Raw genomic sequence first — 19,536 nt, 5'->3', positions numbered from 1 at the left:
TGAGCAGCTTGGGTAAGGTGCAGCCATGCGACCTGGTGGGTGCTGATGCTGTGATGAGAGGATTAGGTGCCTATTTCTGGTTGCCCACAGCCTGTGATGCTGAGCAGCTGTTGCTGGGCACATGAGAACTGCCTGTTGGTGCTCAGAAACCTCTCCTTTATCTCTATCATCTTTGTTCTTCTTTATTCACCTCCTGCATATCACCTCCCTAATTTCTCTGTTCTTGGTATTTCAGCTTGGGACAGATTTCATAAATTAAGCTACATGCAGTTTCTGTGTGGTGTCTTATCTGGGTCAGTTTAAAAAAAACAAACAGGAAGGAACATAGAATTTTACAGAATCCTGTTTTTTTAGCATATCCCTTGGGGAAGCGTAGTTTGAAAATGGTGAGTTACAAAACGGATGAATAGTTGCATAGCGAACTCTGTTTCCTTTGAAGAGTGAGGAGGGGGTGATGGAAGAGGAACCAGTACTGGGCTTCCCCAATTGTGCTGCCTGTAACACTTGCCGTGCAGAAGCTATCTCAAAATTGTGTGGGGAGGGGGAAGAAAATCCAGCCTGCCACCTTGAAGCCAGGGAATGACCACTACCTCCTGTCTGCAGCTTGCTACAGTGTCTGGAGCTGCTGCTGCTACTTAGTACACTTCTCTAATGATGGTGCCTGAGCAAACTCAATCTTGAATGTTACAGAAGACTTTTTTTTGTCTTGATACCTGTTCTCCTTCTATTTTTGCATTTCATCTTGAGCTTGATGTTTTGTGATCTGCTCAGGGATGCTTGTATGAATTCTGTATTGTACGTACTTACATGATGAATCTTTCTTCCCAGATCATTCAACTTCAAGTGGTACATCCTCGTTTAAGCCCAGCCGATCACTGGTTTCTATTCCCACTGCCCATGTGATGCCATCTAATGCCAGCTCTTCGCTTTCCAAACACAGGGAAGCTTTCAAGTCTGAAGGCTCAAAATGGAGTACAAGCTTTGTATGGTCGGGAGGAGGCAGAAATCAGAGCATCCTGGACAGTTCTCTTGACATGAAAGATGCAAGACCTGTAAGAAAATGGTCCTCCTTGTCTAAACTCAGCTCTCCAAATACTTGCAGCCAGGATGAAAGTAGTCATTCAGCGGACTCCAGGGTTAGTACAGACAAAGCTATGTCACCGCAACTAAGGACAAATGGGCCAAGTTGTTTGCTTGATAGCATGGAGCTGCTAAAAATTGAGGACAAAGAAACGGGGAAAAAACGATCTTCCCTACTAGACTGCAAATACAAATTTGAATCATGCAGCAAAGATGACTTTGTTTCAGATTCCTCAAGTAGGAGACATGCCTTAGACTTGACCTACAGTGCCTTACCTGAAAGCAAATCTATGGCAGCCAGCTGTGAAGCTTTCGGACCGAGATATGCAACTCTGGGACAGCAGGCTGTAAGTGGAGCTCCCATACAGCCAGCAGTGAGGACTCAGATGTGGCTTAAAGAACAGTTACGTGCAAATCCCCTGGAATGCAGGAGCGCTGAGGAGTTGTACGGTGTGGCTGTGTGGCATGCACAGCAGCTTGACGACTTCAGACTGGGAGGTGAACAGCCTGCGCAGGTGAGGCTAAAGCTTGTTTTTTGCTGCCATCATGTGGCATCATGCGTTATACCTGAGAAATAACATCAGGCAAGTTTTTAATACAATATGTAGGAAGGGGAGCAGGTCCTCTAAATCAAGTGGTGGTGTGTTTAAACTTTGATTTGGGATCCTGCTGTTTGTTTCTCACTGTTATTTGAGTGCCTCCGAAACCCATTACGATACACAAATTTTCCTGAAAGGAGATAAAAGTTAGGCTAGGATGTTCTCTGAGCAGAGGTATCTAAGCTGTATGTAGTAAAATCTAGCTGTATGAGTAAAATACCTGTTTTCTCCAGCCTGAGAATATATTAGCCATGGCTCTTAAATTTTGTTTCCTCTTCCATTTTGTGTAGAAGAAAGACTGGCAAATTTAGAGGTTCTCAAAATCCAAGTTTGCTCTTAATGTTGATGGGATTTTTTAAATTTAAAAAAGAATTGAAGCCAGTTAATTCGGCCAAACTAATATTAGTCCTTAATGATCTCTCTTAAAAACCTGACATCATTCCAGTTAGCCACCCTTTAAACTATCCCTGTGCCTACAGAAGCCCTGTTCTTTTTCTGAGCTTGCCGGAGATTCAAGAATTGCCTGGGGCCAAGCTGGGGCAGCTTGCGGGCCCTGTGCCACTGAAGTCCTGTCCGAGCTGAGGTGTCAGGCGTTGGCTAGCTCTGTGGTCGGTGGCGCTGCTGGGGGGGCTCCTGGCAGCTGACAGCTGCTGGTGTCCCGCAGGAACTGCAGGAGGCATGGGGAGCTGTCACCCGCTGTGGGCATCCTAGTCTGCTCTGTCATTCGGCTCTTCCTGAATAGCTAGAAACATGCAGCTGGACTGAAGAGTCACGGCAGTGCGTGTGAGGCTCACATGGATTATGCTGTGCCTAGGAGTTCTTCTTTTGGATTTAAATAAATGCTCAGAGTAACCTTTTTTCGTTCTTTCTTGTGTTTATGTATATGTCGCTTCATCCTGTCTTGTGCAGCTTTCGCATCGTTTCGTTTGGCAGGATGGGCGTTTCAGAAGCTGGTATTTTTGCCCGGGTTGAAACAGCTTCCAGGTTGTTTTCACCTCTCCTTTCTCTCTCCTACTGTGATTCAGTAGAGGTGTTCTCTTGTTGTACGAAGGCAAAGGTGCATGTTCGAAGCAGGGGAAGCCCCGTGTGTATTGCGGTCACTGTTCAAAAAGCTCTGTCCCCACTAAAGGTATACAGGTGCTGCTGCCTGGCTGTCTTGAACAGAGCCGGTACGGGGGGCACAGACATTAGCCATCTTTTTGGCCAAATTCATAAAACAGTGCCATAGCTTTTGAGTCTTGAGATAGTAACACATGAGGATAAAGTTTTGTTGAAAACTGTTTGACTCGCCCCTGCTGTTTTTATATCTGTATCAGCAGTGATAGATCTATATTTAGAATCCTGACTTCGAAGAAATGATCCTATCCTGTCAGGGTCAGCCCACGATAATGAGGGAAGTGCTCGGAGCTGTTACACTGCATGTTTTCTGTAGGTTTTCCTCTGCTCCCCCAGCTTCCTGAGCTGTTGCGAGGTGGGAACGTACCAGCAAGTCAGGGCACGTGGGGAAGCTCTAGGTTGCTGAACAAGCACTTTCAGTGGTCCGGCTCGGAGTCAGAGCGCTGGGCCTTGGCGCCATCTGTTAGACCTCCTCCAGTGAGAAGATGGGGCTGTGAAACGGGACGCAGAGAAACAGAAAGTCGGGGTGTGCAAGAGCTGGGGGGGCCTGGGCTCTGCCAGGCTCCCTGCTGGCCCTCCCCGTCGGCCCCCGCCGCTCGAGGCTGCCAGGAGAGAGCACAGCATGGATGCGGCTGAGAGAAAGAGAAGCTTCAGGGCTTAAAGAGTGTTACTTCCTGTCTTAATGCTTTTTGGTTTTTATTTTTAGAGCCTCATTGTAGTTGTACTGTGTGTGTGTATACTGTCCTGGTAACTGCTATGCCATTATTTCTGAAAAATTAAGAAAATGACAGCCCAGGTGGAATATATACCTAAGAATATAACCTCGGAGAGCATGAGAAAGTTTTGGAAAAAGTTGGTGATTTAAAAAAAACAAAAAACAAACAAAAAAAACGACCCACGCTCTTTAGAATTTTAGAATTATTGTTTTCTCTTTCATGTCAGCAGGGATTATTTTTGTTCTTTCTGCTTTTAATAAGTGAGTATGTGCACTGATAGATATGCAGTGGTTTTTGGAGGAAAGAAAAAATTACCATTTATGATGATTCTGCTTTAAAACCACCATTGTCACAAACAGAAAACAGAAAACGAAGCTATCTGGTTTTAACTAAGGTTCTGGTGCAGCTTTGTCCATCTTTAAGGCAGACTGGTAGAGGGAGAGACAGTAAAAGGCAACTCTCACTAGAGAAGTCAGAATAGACTGCAACAATTTGCTGTGTTGATTTTGAGGACCGGCAGTTCAGGAGCAGATAGTATCTGTAGACCATATTATGTCCTCACAGGCCACGATGCACCATTTATCCTTCATGCATAGGCAACAGTTGAAAAACTATGGATTAGAGTTTATTTTTAGAAAACCAGTCAAGGTTTCAATTGAAGTTGACTGAAAAAAAAATGTATTACGGCCCTTAAAAGCTGTTCCAAAGGTTAAATACTCTCAGAAAATCTCAGCTTCCTTTATAGTCTGAATTTGGCCGAATTTAGCTTCTGCTTGTTGTTGTTGGGGTCTGTGTTGTTGGGGTGAGTGTGTGGGGGGGTAATACTTGACATTTCCATTCAAATTCTAAACAACAGTGTTTAAAGTAGAACACTTACTGTGTATCACAAGGAAGGCCCAGAGCAGTGGATAGAAGGCTGCAGCCCTCCTGAGGTCCTCCTTGAGGACATACTTGGTTTTGAAATGGCAGGAACGGGTGCTGTGGATCCACCACAGAGTGCCTCTGCAGAGACGCTGCGTGGTTTCTCTGGGGATGCGGTGTTCACATGTTTCTGAAATAAGCCTCCAAGGAGGACCTAGCCTATGATTATTTTGTAACATCATGGAATTGTAAATGAAATTTCTCTTCTCTAGTTAACGTGTGCTGCTTAACGTATGCCTTCTGTAGGTAAACATTTCCCTATGCATTTCCAAGAGACAGATTTTAACAGTACTTCAGGAAAAAATAACTTCCATGCAGAATTCATGTTTCACCRTATGTCTAATTATTTTCCATGTATAGCTGATTGAAAGATTTTTCAGCAAGCGTCATCTTTATAGTACTTATTTGTTTTTGTTTTTTTGTTTGCTTTTCTTAGCCCCAAAGTAAGTACATGATTGGGCCTATGTTAAAGGAAAAAATAATTATAATGTGACAGGGGTTCCCACTGACTGAACTGGGAACCATATAGAAATCTGTATATGAAATCTGTATRTGTTCCTGTAAATGCACATTTCTTAAACTTTGCTGTTATCTGAATGTAATTTGGTAGATGCTGCGTGCTATTTCAGAAATTATGTTTAAAATGAAAGTGTGCCTTTAAAATTGTGGGAGTTAAATACAGTAAGAAACAAGATTTCAGAAGGTTGCATATTTGTTTATTAGCTCTGTACAGTGTTGTAGGCATCACAGGATGCATCTCTGGATTTTTCTTCCAGTGTATGGAGTATCCGTATGATTTCTTCATAACCTGTTAGTGCGTGTCAGGATATAGTAGAGAGAATAGATGGAAATTGCTTAAGTGCATCTTTCCCCTTTATAGGTCTTACTGATTTTTCTCTTTATTTAGAAAAACACTGCCTTGTTTGCAGTATGTATAGGAAAGCTACCAGAAATTGAATTTTAATCCAGTGAGAAATGTAGAAATATTACAATAATCTGTGTTTCAAAACAGAGGAAAATAAATTGTATGCATACCTAAACATTTGCAAACAAGTGTTGTAAAATATAAACTGAAAGAAAAAGTTATCCATCAAATATTATTGCCACAGAAAACTTTTTTATTTTTCAACTAGTTTTGAGTTGACATTTTTCATATCCTGGCTGATCAGAAAACTGGAAAGGATCAATATCAACATTTTTCCTGTGTCATATTTTGATGAAACTGTACTTTTCAGCAAAACAAAAATTTTTAACATGAAGGATTACCACTGTCAGTTAGCAGAATGAGATCATATTCCCTGTGTGCCTCGGTTAAGTTGCTTTTATGTTCTGTCTCCTGCTGTGAAATTGGGAATCTGACAAGTGGGATTTGTTTCAACCTAGTGACTGTGTGGGCTCCGTCTGTAGTAAGTGCTACCAGATGATGGTAAACCGAACTTGGACTGTGCTTGATTGCAAAAAAGAGACTTGGCAGCTAACAACAAGCAGCATTGGTATCCTGATAACTTAGCCAATTTTGTGTGACATTTCAGGAAAATTCACGTTTTGGTTTCAGCAGTGTGTTTCAACATTTTTTAAAGTCTGTAATTTTCATTGTTGGATGAGAGAAGGTAGCTAGAGTTGTTTCCGGGCATGGGAGCTGCATGCCCGTGGCAGAGTTTCTTGTAGAGTTTCTTCATATGGAGTTCTGGATTTGGAAATATGTATCAGGTGCTGTCTGTAGGCTCTTCTTTCCCCTTTTATTAAAAGGGAGTGTGTATTTATTCCACCCCCAGCCCCCCAAAGTGTTTAACTGTTTTTAACTATTGGATTATCACTGTTGCTTCCTTAGGTAAGGAAGCTTTCGTCTATATAGAAGAGCATACAGAAAATAAGCTTTGTACAATGCTGAGCAGTATGTCAGTGAGTAGCCATTTTGTTGCGAAAACCATGTGGTTGTATTTTCCTTTCAGCTAGAGTAGGCTTTATATTAGTTTCTGTGTTTTTTTGTGTTTTGTGCCATTTCTTATTTGTGTCAAGCACTAGCAGAAATCCTTCAACATAATGTGCAATTGTATTGTTACAATATATATCTCTTGTATATACATGTACAGATTTTTTTTTAAAGCAGACTATTTCCAGATAATCAAAAGAAGTGATAAAGTGCCTACAGTGAAGTAGCTGTGCAACTTTTTCTGCTTTAAATGCACACAGACAATAGGTGCAGGAATTGATATGACTATACTAACATAAAAAAGCTATAAATCGGTATTTTGCAGGAGCTATTTGAAATGCTTATTGCACAGATTTTGGAGCAGATGAGAGCAAAACGTCCACTTTAACTATCCATGAGGTCCCATCTAATGCTGCCTGAGACTTGGAGCAGATAACCTGGAGTGCAGCGCAAGTGCCTGTTACTGGTAGGACAGGAGAACGTCCTACGAGGCAGGACACAAGCTGTTGTTTTCCCCAGGCATGTAGTATTTTTTCTGGGGAAAAATCTTTTTGTCTCTTCCAACTCTTCCAACTTAACTGCACAAGCCACCCCTGTTGTCATTTCTGCTCCCAAATTGCCCCGGCACAGAGAGGTGTTGTTTGGCCCCAAAGCAACGCGCGTCATCTACTTCTTGGCACCATGTTTTTCCCAGCGTACCTCAGGTGTGTGGAGCAGCTTGGCTGCCTTCTGGGCAAATAATTCCAGTAGAAGTGGGCTGGTTTTGGGCCCCGACCTTCCCAGGGACCGCGGAAAAGTAGCCCATCCCGTAAAGGGTTGCGGAGGTGCTGGAGGAGGCTTGCGTTGCCTGCTGTGGGGACTCGCTATGGACTGGGTGACCTGGATGGGCGAGTGACCGGTGGGACGTCACGTAGGGCTTGAGGGTGCCCCCACCGCCCACTCAGCCGGTGCCTAAGTGGTAAATCCAGCTCGTTGAGAATGTAGCATGCTGCCTGCTCTGGTGCAGATGAACCTACGCTCACGTGGCCCTGGTAAAGGCTTCCCAGGTGGACGTACAGCCCTTGTTAGCAGTTGTTCTCTCTCCTTTTCTTATCTTTATTTTCTTTGACAGCTTCTTCTTTTGATCCTGCTGCCTAGCACTAATGGCTTCTGGCTTTTAAGGTGTTGCTGTGGACCATGTGCGTCAAAAAAGGTGCAACTAATAATTACACTTTCGTATTTGAACTTAACCTGTCCGCATCTCCGCGGCTGCTGCTGGCTATGCTTTTCGAGCCTGCGACATCTGTACTTTTGCTTTCCCCAAGTAATTTGATACTTGCTGTCAACCAAATGTAGATGTTGTTGCGTTCTGCCTTCCTCTCACATTTTTATGTCCTTTCCTGAGAAGGATGCTTTGGGGGGAAACCCCATTTTTAGAATTTGATTTCTGCTGTCCTCATTGCAGAAATTATGTTCCTTGAAGGCTGCAGCTCTTTTGTAGCTCTTTTAAGTACAAAGCAGTTGTAGCAGTGAGAAAACTACAGTAACTGCTTGCACATATTTGGATTTCTTCTTGTACTCAGCAAGGCACTATATGCTTCCTTTTGTCAATGGCAGGTCCATAATTAGGTGTAGCTTTTTGGGTGACTTTCTGTTAAAATATATATGTGAACACTTTCTCCAACTGTCAGATATTTCAGCCTATGCAGCCTTTCCATGTTTATGCTTAGATAGTTTGAAGTGTTTAAGTTATCATTGCAAAGAAACCCCTCAAAACAGGATTTGAGAGGAAAACCAAACATTGCAGAGGCTCACATGAGCTTCACGAGGATAAAGGCGAGCACCAGAACCAAGACAATAAGCAGAAAATTGAGTAGCAAGTTGAGACCCCTGTTGTTAGCAAGATCCATGGTGTGCAGCGGTTTGCCCTCTTGCGCTTGCTGCTGCGTCCGGGTTGCAGCTTGGGATTGCTGGCTCAGCAGCAAGCAAGTTGGAAACGCAGGAAGTTCATTCTGTGTCCTCTGCTGTTTACCTGTTCAAGCTTCAGCCACCTAAAAAAGAAAAACTGTTTACAATAACTAGATCTTTTTTCCTCCAAAAAAAGGTAATCCGGATGCTCCTATAAGCCTCCCCCCCCACCCCCAAACAAATACCTCTTTATTTAAGAAAAAAAAGGGGGGGCAGGATTTTTGAAGTTAATGATAGTTTCTATTTCACTACTGCACTTCTGAAGACCTGATTAATGGGAAGGACTTGAATTGTACATGGTTTGTCTATATATGATTTTTATTTATTTTTAAAGTATATGGTGCTCTTCAGATTTGTCTGAGTTCTCGTAGTAGGGTTTTTCTCAAAACTTGTTCTTTCAGCCACAGATTATACAAAATTTACTTTTAAAAGATGTCTATAGGTGCAAAAAAAGAAAATTTTCTCTTCTGGGCTGAATGTATCTCTGTTAATAGGAGTGTTTCCTACTCTTCTGGGGTTTAGCATTGTGCAGCATGGGAGGTGATGTTTTGTCAACATTAGGCTGTGTAGGATTCATTGCAGCTTTACAAATGCCTTATTAAGAATCCAGAGCAAGTTGGCAGAGGAAGCAACTTTAGTGCTTTTAATAGCACATATGCAATAGCTTATTTTAATTTAATATTCATTACTTAGCAATTGTGGTTTATACTTTTATTTATATATATATAAAACAAATAGAACTACTCAGCCCAAACATTGACATGTAGCCAAAATTTCCTTTTAATAACCAACTGAGATTTTTAGGGAAGATCACAAGAGGGCAGTGTTTTCTAGTTGTATATTTTACAGAAGAATGGAACTTTTGGCATTTTTATCTTGTTTAAAAAAAAAAAAAAAGCAATCAGTCTGACTAAATTGGTTGTCAGATGCTAGAATAAATTTAGATCTATTTTAAAAAACTTAAATTAGCAGTTTTTTTTTTACTAAGATGAGTACCAATTTTTAAAAGAATCCTTATAAATAGGTTCTGTTTTTAATTTTCTTGGTGAGCAAAAAATGTTCACTCATCTCCTTCCATAAACAAAACCAGCATTTTTTTTATTTTTTAAGATCGAAATGAAAGCCAAAAGGACCATATTTAGTGTTAGATAAAGTATATCTATATATTGTAGAGGACTTCACAAATATTTCCTAGTTGTATTCTGACAGATACTATTAATGGGCATACGAATACAGGAGTCTGGCTTGTAATCTATAGTATATGCTGACAGATATCAACAAGGATTTAAGACATACTCTCTGAAGGAATGTATTCATTACTCTTTCCTCAAGTTTTGGCTGATTGGATATAGATAAAGTACATCTAGGCATGAGTGTATATGTCTAACATGATTACATGTATTTGTAGCAAAATTTATGTAAAAGTTCTTTGCGCCTGGAAGGCTACACAGACTATTTTGTGCATGTTTTCTGAAAAATGTTGCTCAAGCCTATTTTACACTTGTCTTTCCACTGAATGATTCAGTTCTGCTAGTAAGGGCAGTCATTGCAGAGCTGATAGAAAAGCTAATAAAGAAAGGCAAGTACCTGCTACCCTTTTAATTGCCTTACTGACTGCTCTTGATCGGAACAAAATTTTTAGTTCCAAAATGGATGACTTCTTCACCTAACGAAAAATGGGTAGGTTTATCAGTACTTGCTGAAGTTCTGAGCAAGAAGATATATTTCTTAAAACAACCAACCAACCTTCCCCCCCCCCCCCTCCCCCCCCCCCAAGAACAACAACACAGACAGACATTTTTGTTCCTTATTCAGTTCTTTACCAGTATAAAACTGCCGCCAGTGTGGCTGTCATTTATGCCAGAGTCAGAAATTAAGAACTGAGTTATGAACTTTATGGGAAGAACGATACAAGACTGTTGCTTTTTTGTTTTCATTATTCGTTATCTGGGTGTAAGATAAAATAGCAAAAATACGTAGCATGGAGAGGAGTGAAACAGAGAAATGAAAACTTAATCCAAGACACCTGTTATGTTTGGAATTTTTATTATGCCTCAGAAGTAGTGATCATTTTGCTTAAACTGTCAGAAAACTTGTTATGATTGTTTATGTGCAGTAGTTGACGAGTGTAAATTAAGTATACATAAATGATTTGGACATAGCAAAGTAAGCAAATTTGCTGTTCAGAACCAAAACAGAATAAATAGCTGTAAAGAATCAGAAAGCTTCATGATTACTAGTTCTTTCACATAACTTTAATTTATAAGTATATACTACAATGGCTACTTCTTTCTAAACTGGATTGTAATTGAATATCTTATTTAATGCATTAATAACTTTTCAAACAATTATTTTAACAAAAAATACAGCAGGTGCTAACTTTAAAGCTCTCATAAGTATACAAAGAAGAATGTACTATATACAAAAGGCTTTTTTAAAATATCTCTATTCCAATTGATATTTTGTAGCATGGAGTGTGCTAGCAGTTTTTATATCAGCAGAACTCTAAGACACAAATGTGACCTTACAGTACATGCGATTTATCTGCAGTGTTGTAAAATAACAGTAGGGCTTCCAGTTTCTTTATATCTTGGTTTTGTTCTTGCTTCTTACTTTTTGTTTTTAAATAAATAAGGACTTTCTGATTATTTTGAAGAAAATTGCTTATTTTAAAAGTGCTTTGCTGTGACCTCTCTATAGAATCAGTTCTTGTAGAGCCTATAATCTCAACATATTTGCAGAAGGTATGTATTGATAATTTACCCTTAACGTTTTTCCTCTTCAGGAAACTTTCAATACTGTAAAAATGTTGTGTATTTTTGTTGGAAGGCTATTTTGAAACTGCTCCAGAGCAAACTAAGACTGGAAACCCTATCCATACACAAAAATACGGATTTTAAAAAGAGAGGAAAGTAACTTTACATTTTCTTACTTCTTTCTTCCTAAGTAGTTTCCTGTGTTTGTGTGTGTGGTTATTTTTTGTTTTTGTTCCCCCCCCCCCTTCTTAAAAAGGAGAATTAATAGGGAAAATATGCTCACTAAAATCTCCTGCATTTGTGAGAGTGGTCCAAATGCATGAAATGGAAACTGAAATTTATAATGACAGTTCTAATCAGCAATATTCATACATTATGAAATGATGAGGGTGTGAGTATTTATATATTTGTGTGTGTGTGTGTGTGTATATATATATTATATTTTAAGAAATTATTCTTCTCTTGGCCTCTTTAGTAACCATATACTAAATAGATTAACAGATCATTCTTTTCTTTGCTGGCAGGAATTGTAGCTGTATTGCTTAGAATAATGGCTTGTTGGTAACTACTTTCATGCAAAAGGGTGGAAGCGGGCATGCAAAAAAACCCTATAGTGAAGATAGAGGAGTATGATGATAGAGGATGATGTCAAGTGTCTAGTGTGATCTTCAATGATGGATTCAAGATTCAAATGTTTTACGTTTTGAAGTGCTGTATGTTAAGTCTTAAAGGCAGAGTTCAAGATAAAGATAAACTTGTTTTGACTTCCTGCATTTATCGGTAGGATTGGTTGCATAGGGCGGTATAGAAAGATGCCATTAAAAATAGATATCCATTAGACCTCTGTATGTTGGGGTTTTTTTTGTTTTTTTGGTTTTGTTTTTTTGTTTTTTTGGGGGTTTTTTTGAGCTTTCTTTTAAATTTAAAAATGCTATAGGTTTTAGGAATTTAGTTTAATACCAGGAACACATGGGAGCTCTGGAAGTCTAGTGCTCAGTCTTGTTACTGAGAAATGCGGGAATAGAAAACTTGATATATACTATTGTTTACAGGCTGGAAGAATTTTTTCTGCAATGCATATACATATGCATATGCATACCTAATGATATGGACCATCTATTTTAGCAAAATACTTGTCTGTTCTCTAACAGGCATTTGCAGTTGAGGGTAGTGGTGGTACTTGTATGAGAACTTCTCTCAGAATAGCGACCCAAACCTTTTTCTTTACCATATCAAATATAAGTCACCTTGAGTGACACTGACAAATAACAAATTTTCTGTAGTTTTAAACTAAGGAAATTTTTGCATAAATTATAGCAGATCATGCTAAAGTTGTCTAAAGCCAAATATTGAGAACTTGGAGCACTTCTTGGGTTTTTAGTTGTGCCAATAGTTATGCTAGTTAAGTGATCACAGAAAATGAAAACTTGGAAACCCATTTAGTAGTTCCAATTTTTTCTGCAAAACATTGTGAAAAATCTTTCCAGGTGTCATTTTGTTCTGTAAGGCTGTATCTAGTGAAAGTGGAACTATGGAAAATTGTGTAGTCGAAGTTGTCATTTTTTTGTTCAGATACCTTAAATAGGGAGAAAAGAGGTTATGTCATATTCTATTTCTAGGTGAGAAGATTTTTTCTTTTTTTGCTTTATTCTCAGATTCTTTTAAAAACACTAAAATGTTTTGAATAACTTCAGTTGATAGTGCAAAGATGTAGTGCCTTGAAGTAAGCAGAATGGAAAATTTTCTATAATGTATTCAAATCTGTGTGTGTATAGATCTTCTTTTGGGTGGACTTGGGCCTAATTTAACACATGTCTAATAGCTTAAAATTTTTCAGAGAAACTTAAAATCATTTAGGCCCCCCAAAAGTGAAGTTGCTGTTTGTGTGTACAGTTGATCTGGCTAAAACACGAGGAAACTTACCAACCTGGTGAAAAAGCAGTACTTTACAACGTTCAGAAAAGGCATCTCCCGACTGAGACAAATTAGGTCATGCACAGCTTTGTAACCATAGGTGCTCAACACTGTTCTGCACAGAAGTGGTTTTTTAATATATGTAGTGGGTAGTAAGAGACTGGTGCGGTGGCTGGCATATGACTTTAGTCCGAGCGCTAGCTCCTCTCGCAAGAGGATCCTTGTGTTGGGAGTTTCTGGTGCCGGTCTCTTCCCTTTGGGGTGACTTTGCTAGTGGACAGTGCAGAGAAGTGCTGGAGCTTCAAAGAAGCATCACAATGATGCAGATCAGCAAGAGGCAAATTAAAATGAGGCAGAAATTCACAAAGAGCTCCTGGAGCCTTTGGCGTGCTTGTGGGTTGACCTCAATAGTTGAGGCTCTCCTCAGAGCAGAGCGGGTTATGTATTGGACCTTCTCCATGGCAGCAAGAAAGCAGAGGGCACAAGTCAGAGGTTTTAGAAGTGCAGGAAAGAAGAGAAGTTGTCAGGAACAGTGCAAAGTGCCTAGTATCTTCTCTTTTTGTTTTAGACAATCTTTGTGGAGCTGGGAAAGCAGGAAAGTGAAGAGTTAGAAACACAGAAGTAAAGTGCTTTGATCAGTGCAAATGGAGATTGTTTTCAAATTCTAAAAGGCCTGAAATAACTTATCTTTACAGTGTTGTTAATTTAAAATGGGATTTCCAAAATTTTATTTTTCAAGATTAGATTTATGTTCATCCTGAAGGTACTGAGCACTTGCATTTTAGCAGTGGTGGCCCATTCTAAAATGGAAATTGTGGGCTTACCCAGGTCGTTGCTTTAGATCCTAATCTTTCTCTCTGTCAGAGTCTGTGGAAAGGCTGCTGTTGTGTGTTGCTTGTGTGGTGTTTGTTTTTTCTTCTCTCCCTTGCTATTAGTTCAAGCATGCCAGGAAACATGATGAAATGGCTAGAGCCCACAGACCTTTCAGCCAGGAGWTTTGAGTATTGCTACTAGCTGTTACTGACCTGGGCAGATAATCTGACTTCTCAGTACCTTGTTTTGGAAGGGGAGGAAAATGAATCATGGTGATTCATTCTCATTCTAAGTAAAAGTACTTACAGTGTGTAAGTAAAAGCTATGCATCATTGATATAAAGAATTTTAGTAGTGTTTTTCTCATCGGATGAAGCAAAAAGAGAACTGTTGTCCTTTACAAGTAGGAACACACATGGTTTAGGTTCAAAGGCAGAGGGCTGCTATGAGGAACAAAGTAAAGCCTGTATAATTTTTGTCCTTAGAGCATGTTTTATTTGAAGTATGTTTTCCCCMATTTTAATCACAGGTGGAAGCATAGGGTATCAGTCTTAAAACTCCCAATAAACAGTTGGGGAAAACCCTCCCATATGAATCCTTCGTGGCAAGATGCTGGCTTTGATATGTGCTTGTTCTGCTCATAGCAAAGTGGATCTTGTAGGTGCTATCACAATGTGGAAAAAAAAAGAGTACTTGAGATGATGATAATGTTACACATCTCTCAAACTTTGCTCATAAAGCTGTAACTTCTCTTACTTGTGATAGGAATGTATATCATCATATCTTTGACAGAAGGCCTTTCCTTGTCATCTCAATTTTTATTTTTTGTAATTAATGATCTAGATACCTGCCATCGCTATCTACTCATATATGCTGCATAAAAGAAAATCAGAGTTTAGGGATATCTACTGCACAAGTTACATGATGACCCTGACTGCATCAGAAATGCTTTGTTGTCCCTGAATTTAGCCTTTAGATGTGACTAAAATGGAAGAACCATAAAGTGAAACAAAGCTTTTCAGATTCTCTTCTTTTTGTAATTCTTCCACATGAGGCTATAGAGTCAGGTGGTACTGTAAGAGCAGAATCCTTGTGCTTCCAGTGTCAGTGGAGGCATTAGCATTCAAAAGAGACCTTTAAAAGAAACCAGATTACACATAGATATTTTAATACCTTTAGGTGGGGTCCTTGTGGTGTCATCATCTCCTGATGCTGAACTTTATAACTTTGTTGTGGTGCCTTGAGCTATGGTTTTAATACGAGCAAAACACACATCAGGAATTTATTTCAATTGTGAGTATAATTTTTTTCAGCTTTGTTTGATTTTATGCTGTACCTGCTCTCGTCTATTTAAGCAGCTAAAGTGCTTGCCAAATACATTCCGTTCAGCTCCTCTCTGGTCCRTGTCTGTCCCAAGCGCAGTAGAAGCAAGACAAATGTACAGGATTTCTCAGATGACTTAACCTAAAGGACATTCATTCTCCTAGCCTAAAAAGGGCTGGGATGTGTTAGACTGTTTATCCCCTTCTAGACAAGGCACAGTAGATCAGCCACTAACAGATTTATGCTAGTTCAAGTAAGTTTGTGTAACTAGCTTGTGTGACTGACACTGCACAGAGAACAGTATTTCCTGCGAATGACTTCATCGCAACTCGCTGTCACTTTTTTTTTTTTAAATGCAGGGGTGTGCAGCCCGTGGTCTTTGGGCTGTGTGGGACCTGCCAGAGTAATGTATCTGGCTTCTTCCTGGTGGCTCTGTTTCTCAGGTCCCTCAGCAGAATTGGAACAGGATGAGTTTTTGGCTGCTTGTAGCACTATTAAGTCCATTTCTGTGTACTGCATTAGATTTGCTGCACACACGTAAAACACCTACGCTGCTATTACACTGAGTATGTTTCACTTGTGTGACTCAAGGAGCAATGACCTAGGGCTTTAAAGTGCTTCCATGAAAGACGGTATTAAGTTGTAGAGCATCACATATATAAAGCTACCACAGATGAAAGGAGAGGGTAAGATCTCCGGCAGGGGAAAAAAACAATTCCTCTTCCCTTTGGAATGAGCGAGGGATGTTGCTAGGGGAGCACACAATATATCAGAATATGCATTCGAGCTGTCACGCTGACATTAGCTATTTGAACATGYGTTGCCAGAAGGGCAGTATGAAAGGGTTTTAAAAAGGCAGGATAGTGTAAATTAGAATGTATACCTTTTATGGATAGCAGAGGGTGGAGAGAAGAGATGAAGAAAGGTCAAAACGGAGTAACTGGTGTTCTTGATTTAAAACAAAAAATTGGGGTTTGGGAATTTCAAAAATACCTACGTGTTGCTTTACCTATTAGGTCCATGGGAAAAGTTTTCTTGTAAGCAAAGGAAGCAAATTAAACATCTGCAATTCCACAAGTTTTTCTTTACAAGGTGTGTGGTTTCAACTAATAAACACGTACCTTACTTGTTAATCCTCCATGACGCTGTCACCCACCTAAGTGTGCATAAAGAGAAACAGATTCAGTAACACAGCTGTGTGTGGATAGCTCACAAGGTCAAAACAGACAGCCTGAAAAATAATTATACTAAAATTCTGGCCTATTCTTGCCACAAATGGTAAGAATTTTCTGCTGTTCAGTCCACTAACTGTGGTTTTGGTCAATTATAAGAAATACTATGCATGCATGTACCACTTTTTGAGAGAAAAGTGCAGCAAAAGGACAACCTGTATTTGTCATTTTTTAAGTCAAACTGCGCTGGATTCATGTGTGATGGGGCTGGGTATTGCATAGGGAGAGCTGCTGGCTGCATTGCTATATAGTTGTGTATTCAATCCAGGATTGCTAATGGATGTGGAGGGCTTGTGCAACACCGCGGGAAGTGGCCGTGTGGCCATGATCCCCTATGTTCCTGTGTAGGGGATCCCGTACAGCCAGTGCCTTAGAACGAGTCACGGATCACAATTATTGCTTCCTTCTTCACCGGCAGATGACCGTTTCTCTGATTTGTATGAGGTTATTTTTGTCTTTGTTTCTGGGTGTCCTTCCTAATGAGAGGAGGTATGTGACCAAAGCTGAAAACTGTGGGCCACGCTCATTCCTGGTGTAACTGCATTGACTCCACTGAAGTCACGCAGGATAAATTTGGCTCTGTTGGAAATGCCACAGCAATTTTAGACCCGGCCTGTTTCCTGTCATATGTTTACTAAATGCAGCAGTGATATCAGTGGAATAGAAGAGGTTTGACATACTTGATTTGTTGCTGTCCCATACAGTCAAGTTAAGCTGTAGCCTTGAAAAGGCATTGCTAAAAATTAATATTGTATAATAGTGTATTTCAGAGCTTTTTACAGTGAGATGACCCCCAAAAGAGTCGTCCATCTTTCTACATTGAAAATTAATCTCTCAATGTCCGTAAACATAGTGATGCAAAAAGTACTGTGGAGTTCTGTGATCCTGGGTCTAGGACCTGTTTAGAACTGGTGTCTCAAAGCCACCTGGCACAGAACATCCTTTCAGAGCAGCTGAACATCCCTTTGGTGCGAGCAGCGCGATACTCCCGGTTAGGGAGAGGCATTCTCTGCACATCCAGAAAAGAAAACTTAATATTTGGGTATGTAGTGCCAAAGCCAAGAGCCACCCTGTACATAGGACTAAATGCTTTGAGGTAAGTTAGTTGAGTTGAATTTGGACCCTTTGTCACAAGTATCTGTGGGATATGTGGATCCCAGAGGAGGAGGAGACAGTGTAAAGGTTTAAAGCTCTGCCTGTGCACAGAGACTTAGAGCTGGTATGTAGGCAGGCTTGTCATCTTCTTCCCTGACGGGGCAAGAGCATTTTGTCCTATGCTAATGCATGTATCTTATTCCAAGTTTCATTGTGTTGTTTTGAACCCTGCTGTAAAACACCTCCTCGCTGGCAGTATGGAGTTGCTTCAGTTGAAGCCTTTGAGTCTGTGAAACTTCTTTCTCATGCGAGGGAGACGGGGTGAGGAGGGAGGGAAGGAGAAAGAAGGAATATGAATTAACTCTGGAGACCTCGAGAGGGTCTCACTGCTGTTCCTCCAATTTAGTTCAGTGAATAAAAGTTTCCATCTGTAGCACAGAAATAGCTTACAGGTTTTGGAGCACGGAAGGGATTTATAAAGGTATGTCACTGTTTATTTATTTGAGAACAAAATGATATGGAGGTGACTTGAGGTTTTACCTCCATGGCTGGATGGTTTTGTATTTACCTACACCAGGGGTGCAGCGTTCTGGTTCCTATTCTGCTTTTAGAGTTGCACTGGGTAAGGATCAAGCTGTGCCAGTGAAGAAGGGCATTAGCCAGTACAACAGCTTGACTGCAGAGAACAGAAGGTTGATCTCTTTCTGCTAAAAAGAAAGCAGAAAGGGGAAAGTAAGGACTGGAGGTCAAAGGCAGGCTGGGGTGGGCAAAGGCAAAAACACAGAGAGCAGTGCGAGGAGGGCAGATGAAGGGAAGAGTGCAGAAAGGGAGAAAGAAACAGAGGAAGAGAGGAGGAGTGCGGAAAAAGACCAAGGAATTGTGCAAAGAGAAAACTGCAACTGGAGCGCATTGAGAGCTGGAGACTGCCTTGTGAGATGTGATGTCCTCAAGCATAGGCAGAGAACTAAACTCAGATTTTTATCCTCTCTTTCCCTTTGTTTTAAAGTCTGTCCGGTACTGAAGTGTTGATATTTTTCATGGTTTGGGAGGGTATAGGGTAAAAAAAGCTCACTCTTTCAAATCAACAGTTTAAATGCAGACTTTTTTTCCCCTCTTCTTTCCATCTTCCCTACAACTGCTGCAGAACCATGCAGTGGGATCTTGGGCAGGTGCCTCAGCTTATATATTCATCTGTTCCCCCAATAAAAACAAGATGTATAATACCATACACTTTTTCCCAGCAGTTGGTGTGATTTGCCTTTTTAGATCATAACTCTGTCTACTGTACGCATGGAGTACCTAACACCTTGTAGTTTCAAGCCAGGCTGTAGATTCTGGTGGTTCATATGACACTACTTATTAACAGGAAATGGGCAAGTGCAATTTGAACTGAAGTAAAAATTGAAGTGCATCTAATACATCTAAAAGGTGCAAGTGGAAGGGGATGCTGCGTTTTGTTTTGGGGGATTTTTTTAAACCCTTTTAGCAGTTCAGGGGACAAAGGAGTGGCATTGATTCAAAGAAGAAAATAGTGGATAAACTTGACTTCAGAAAAGTGACTTTGGAAAAGTAACTTGATGCCAGGAAAGTCCTCCACAGCCATGTATCAATCTCTGGAAAGCAAAAGCTTTGCAGTTCTAAAGTATCCTCTAGTTTAGGGAACATAACATTACTTTCCTCTGTGTGTGTGTGTGTGTGTGTGTGGTGGTTTTGTTTTGTTTTTTTGGGGGTTTGGGTGGTTTTGTTTTGTTTTTTGTTTGTTTGTTTTTGTTTTTTTTCCAATAGGGATACTTTTCTCTTGCTAAATCAAATTATTCTTAAAACAATTTAAAAAGATGTTCTTGTTCCTGTGTAGGTGTATTATATACGTTTTAGTTTGCTGGTCAACTGAAAAATTCAGTGAAAGTCATCTTTATAACATCTGATTATGAACCAGTCTTTGAGTTTCATATTATACAGTAAAGATGCTATATTCCTAACCTTTCTGTAGAATGAGAAATAAATGCAGTTTCTTTAAAGGAAAAGTGATGTGTACAGAAACTCTCTCTAAATACTAATAGTACAGTAGTCTTGACAACTGAATGGCAAAGAA

At 40.1% G+C, this 19,536-nt stretch overlaps 2 protein-coding genes across 2 annotated transcripts in view; one reads left to right on the top strand and one right to left on the bottom strand.

Moving 5' to 3' along the window:
- The window catches only part of CEP85L (centrosomal protein 85 like), a 123,117-nt gene that overhangs the window by 46,214 nt on the left and 57,367 nt on the right, over positions 1 to 19,536 (top strand). The window contains exon 3 of the mRNA XM_026065979.1: positions 829 to 1,595. Coding sequence (XP_025921764.1) covers positions 829 to 1,595 — 767 coding nt within the window. The remainder of the gene's footprint in view (positions 1 to 828; positions 1,596 to 19,536) is intronic.
- On the bottom strand, positions 13,284 to 13,442 carry PLN (phospholamban). Its single transcript, XM_026065980.1, has one exon. It carries the CDS (start codon positions 13,440 to 13,442, stop codon positions 13,284 to 13,286), a length of 159 nt encoding a protein of 52 aa, XP_025921765.1.

This window comes from Apteryx rowi, unplaced genomic scaffold (assembly GCF_003343035.1).
Source record: "Apteryx rowi isolate R43461 unplaced genomic scaffold, aptRow1 scaffold_235, whole genome shotgun sequence".
NCBI classification, from domain to species: domain Eukaryota; kingdom Metazoa; phylum Chordata; class Aves; order Apterygiformes; family Apterygidae; genus Apteryx; species Apteryx rowi.
The sequence above is the reverse complement of the archived record's forward strand: the minus strand, read 5'-3'. Positions and strand labels throughout refer to the sequence as shown.

Bases quoted from the DNA above. Each gene is read 5' to 3' on its own strand.
- PLN (XM_026065980.1), bottom strand. From the start codon at position 13,442: ATGGAGAAGGTCCAATACATAACCCGCTCTGCTCTGAGGAGAGCCTCA.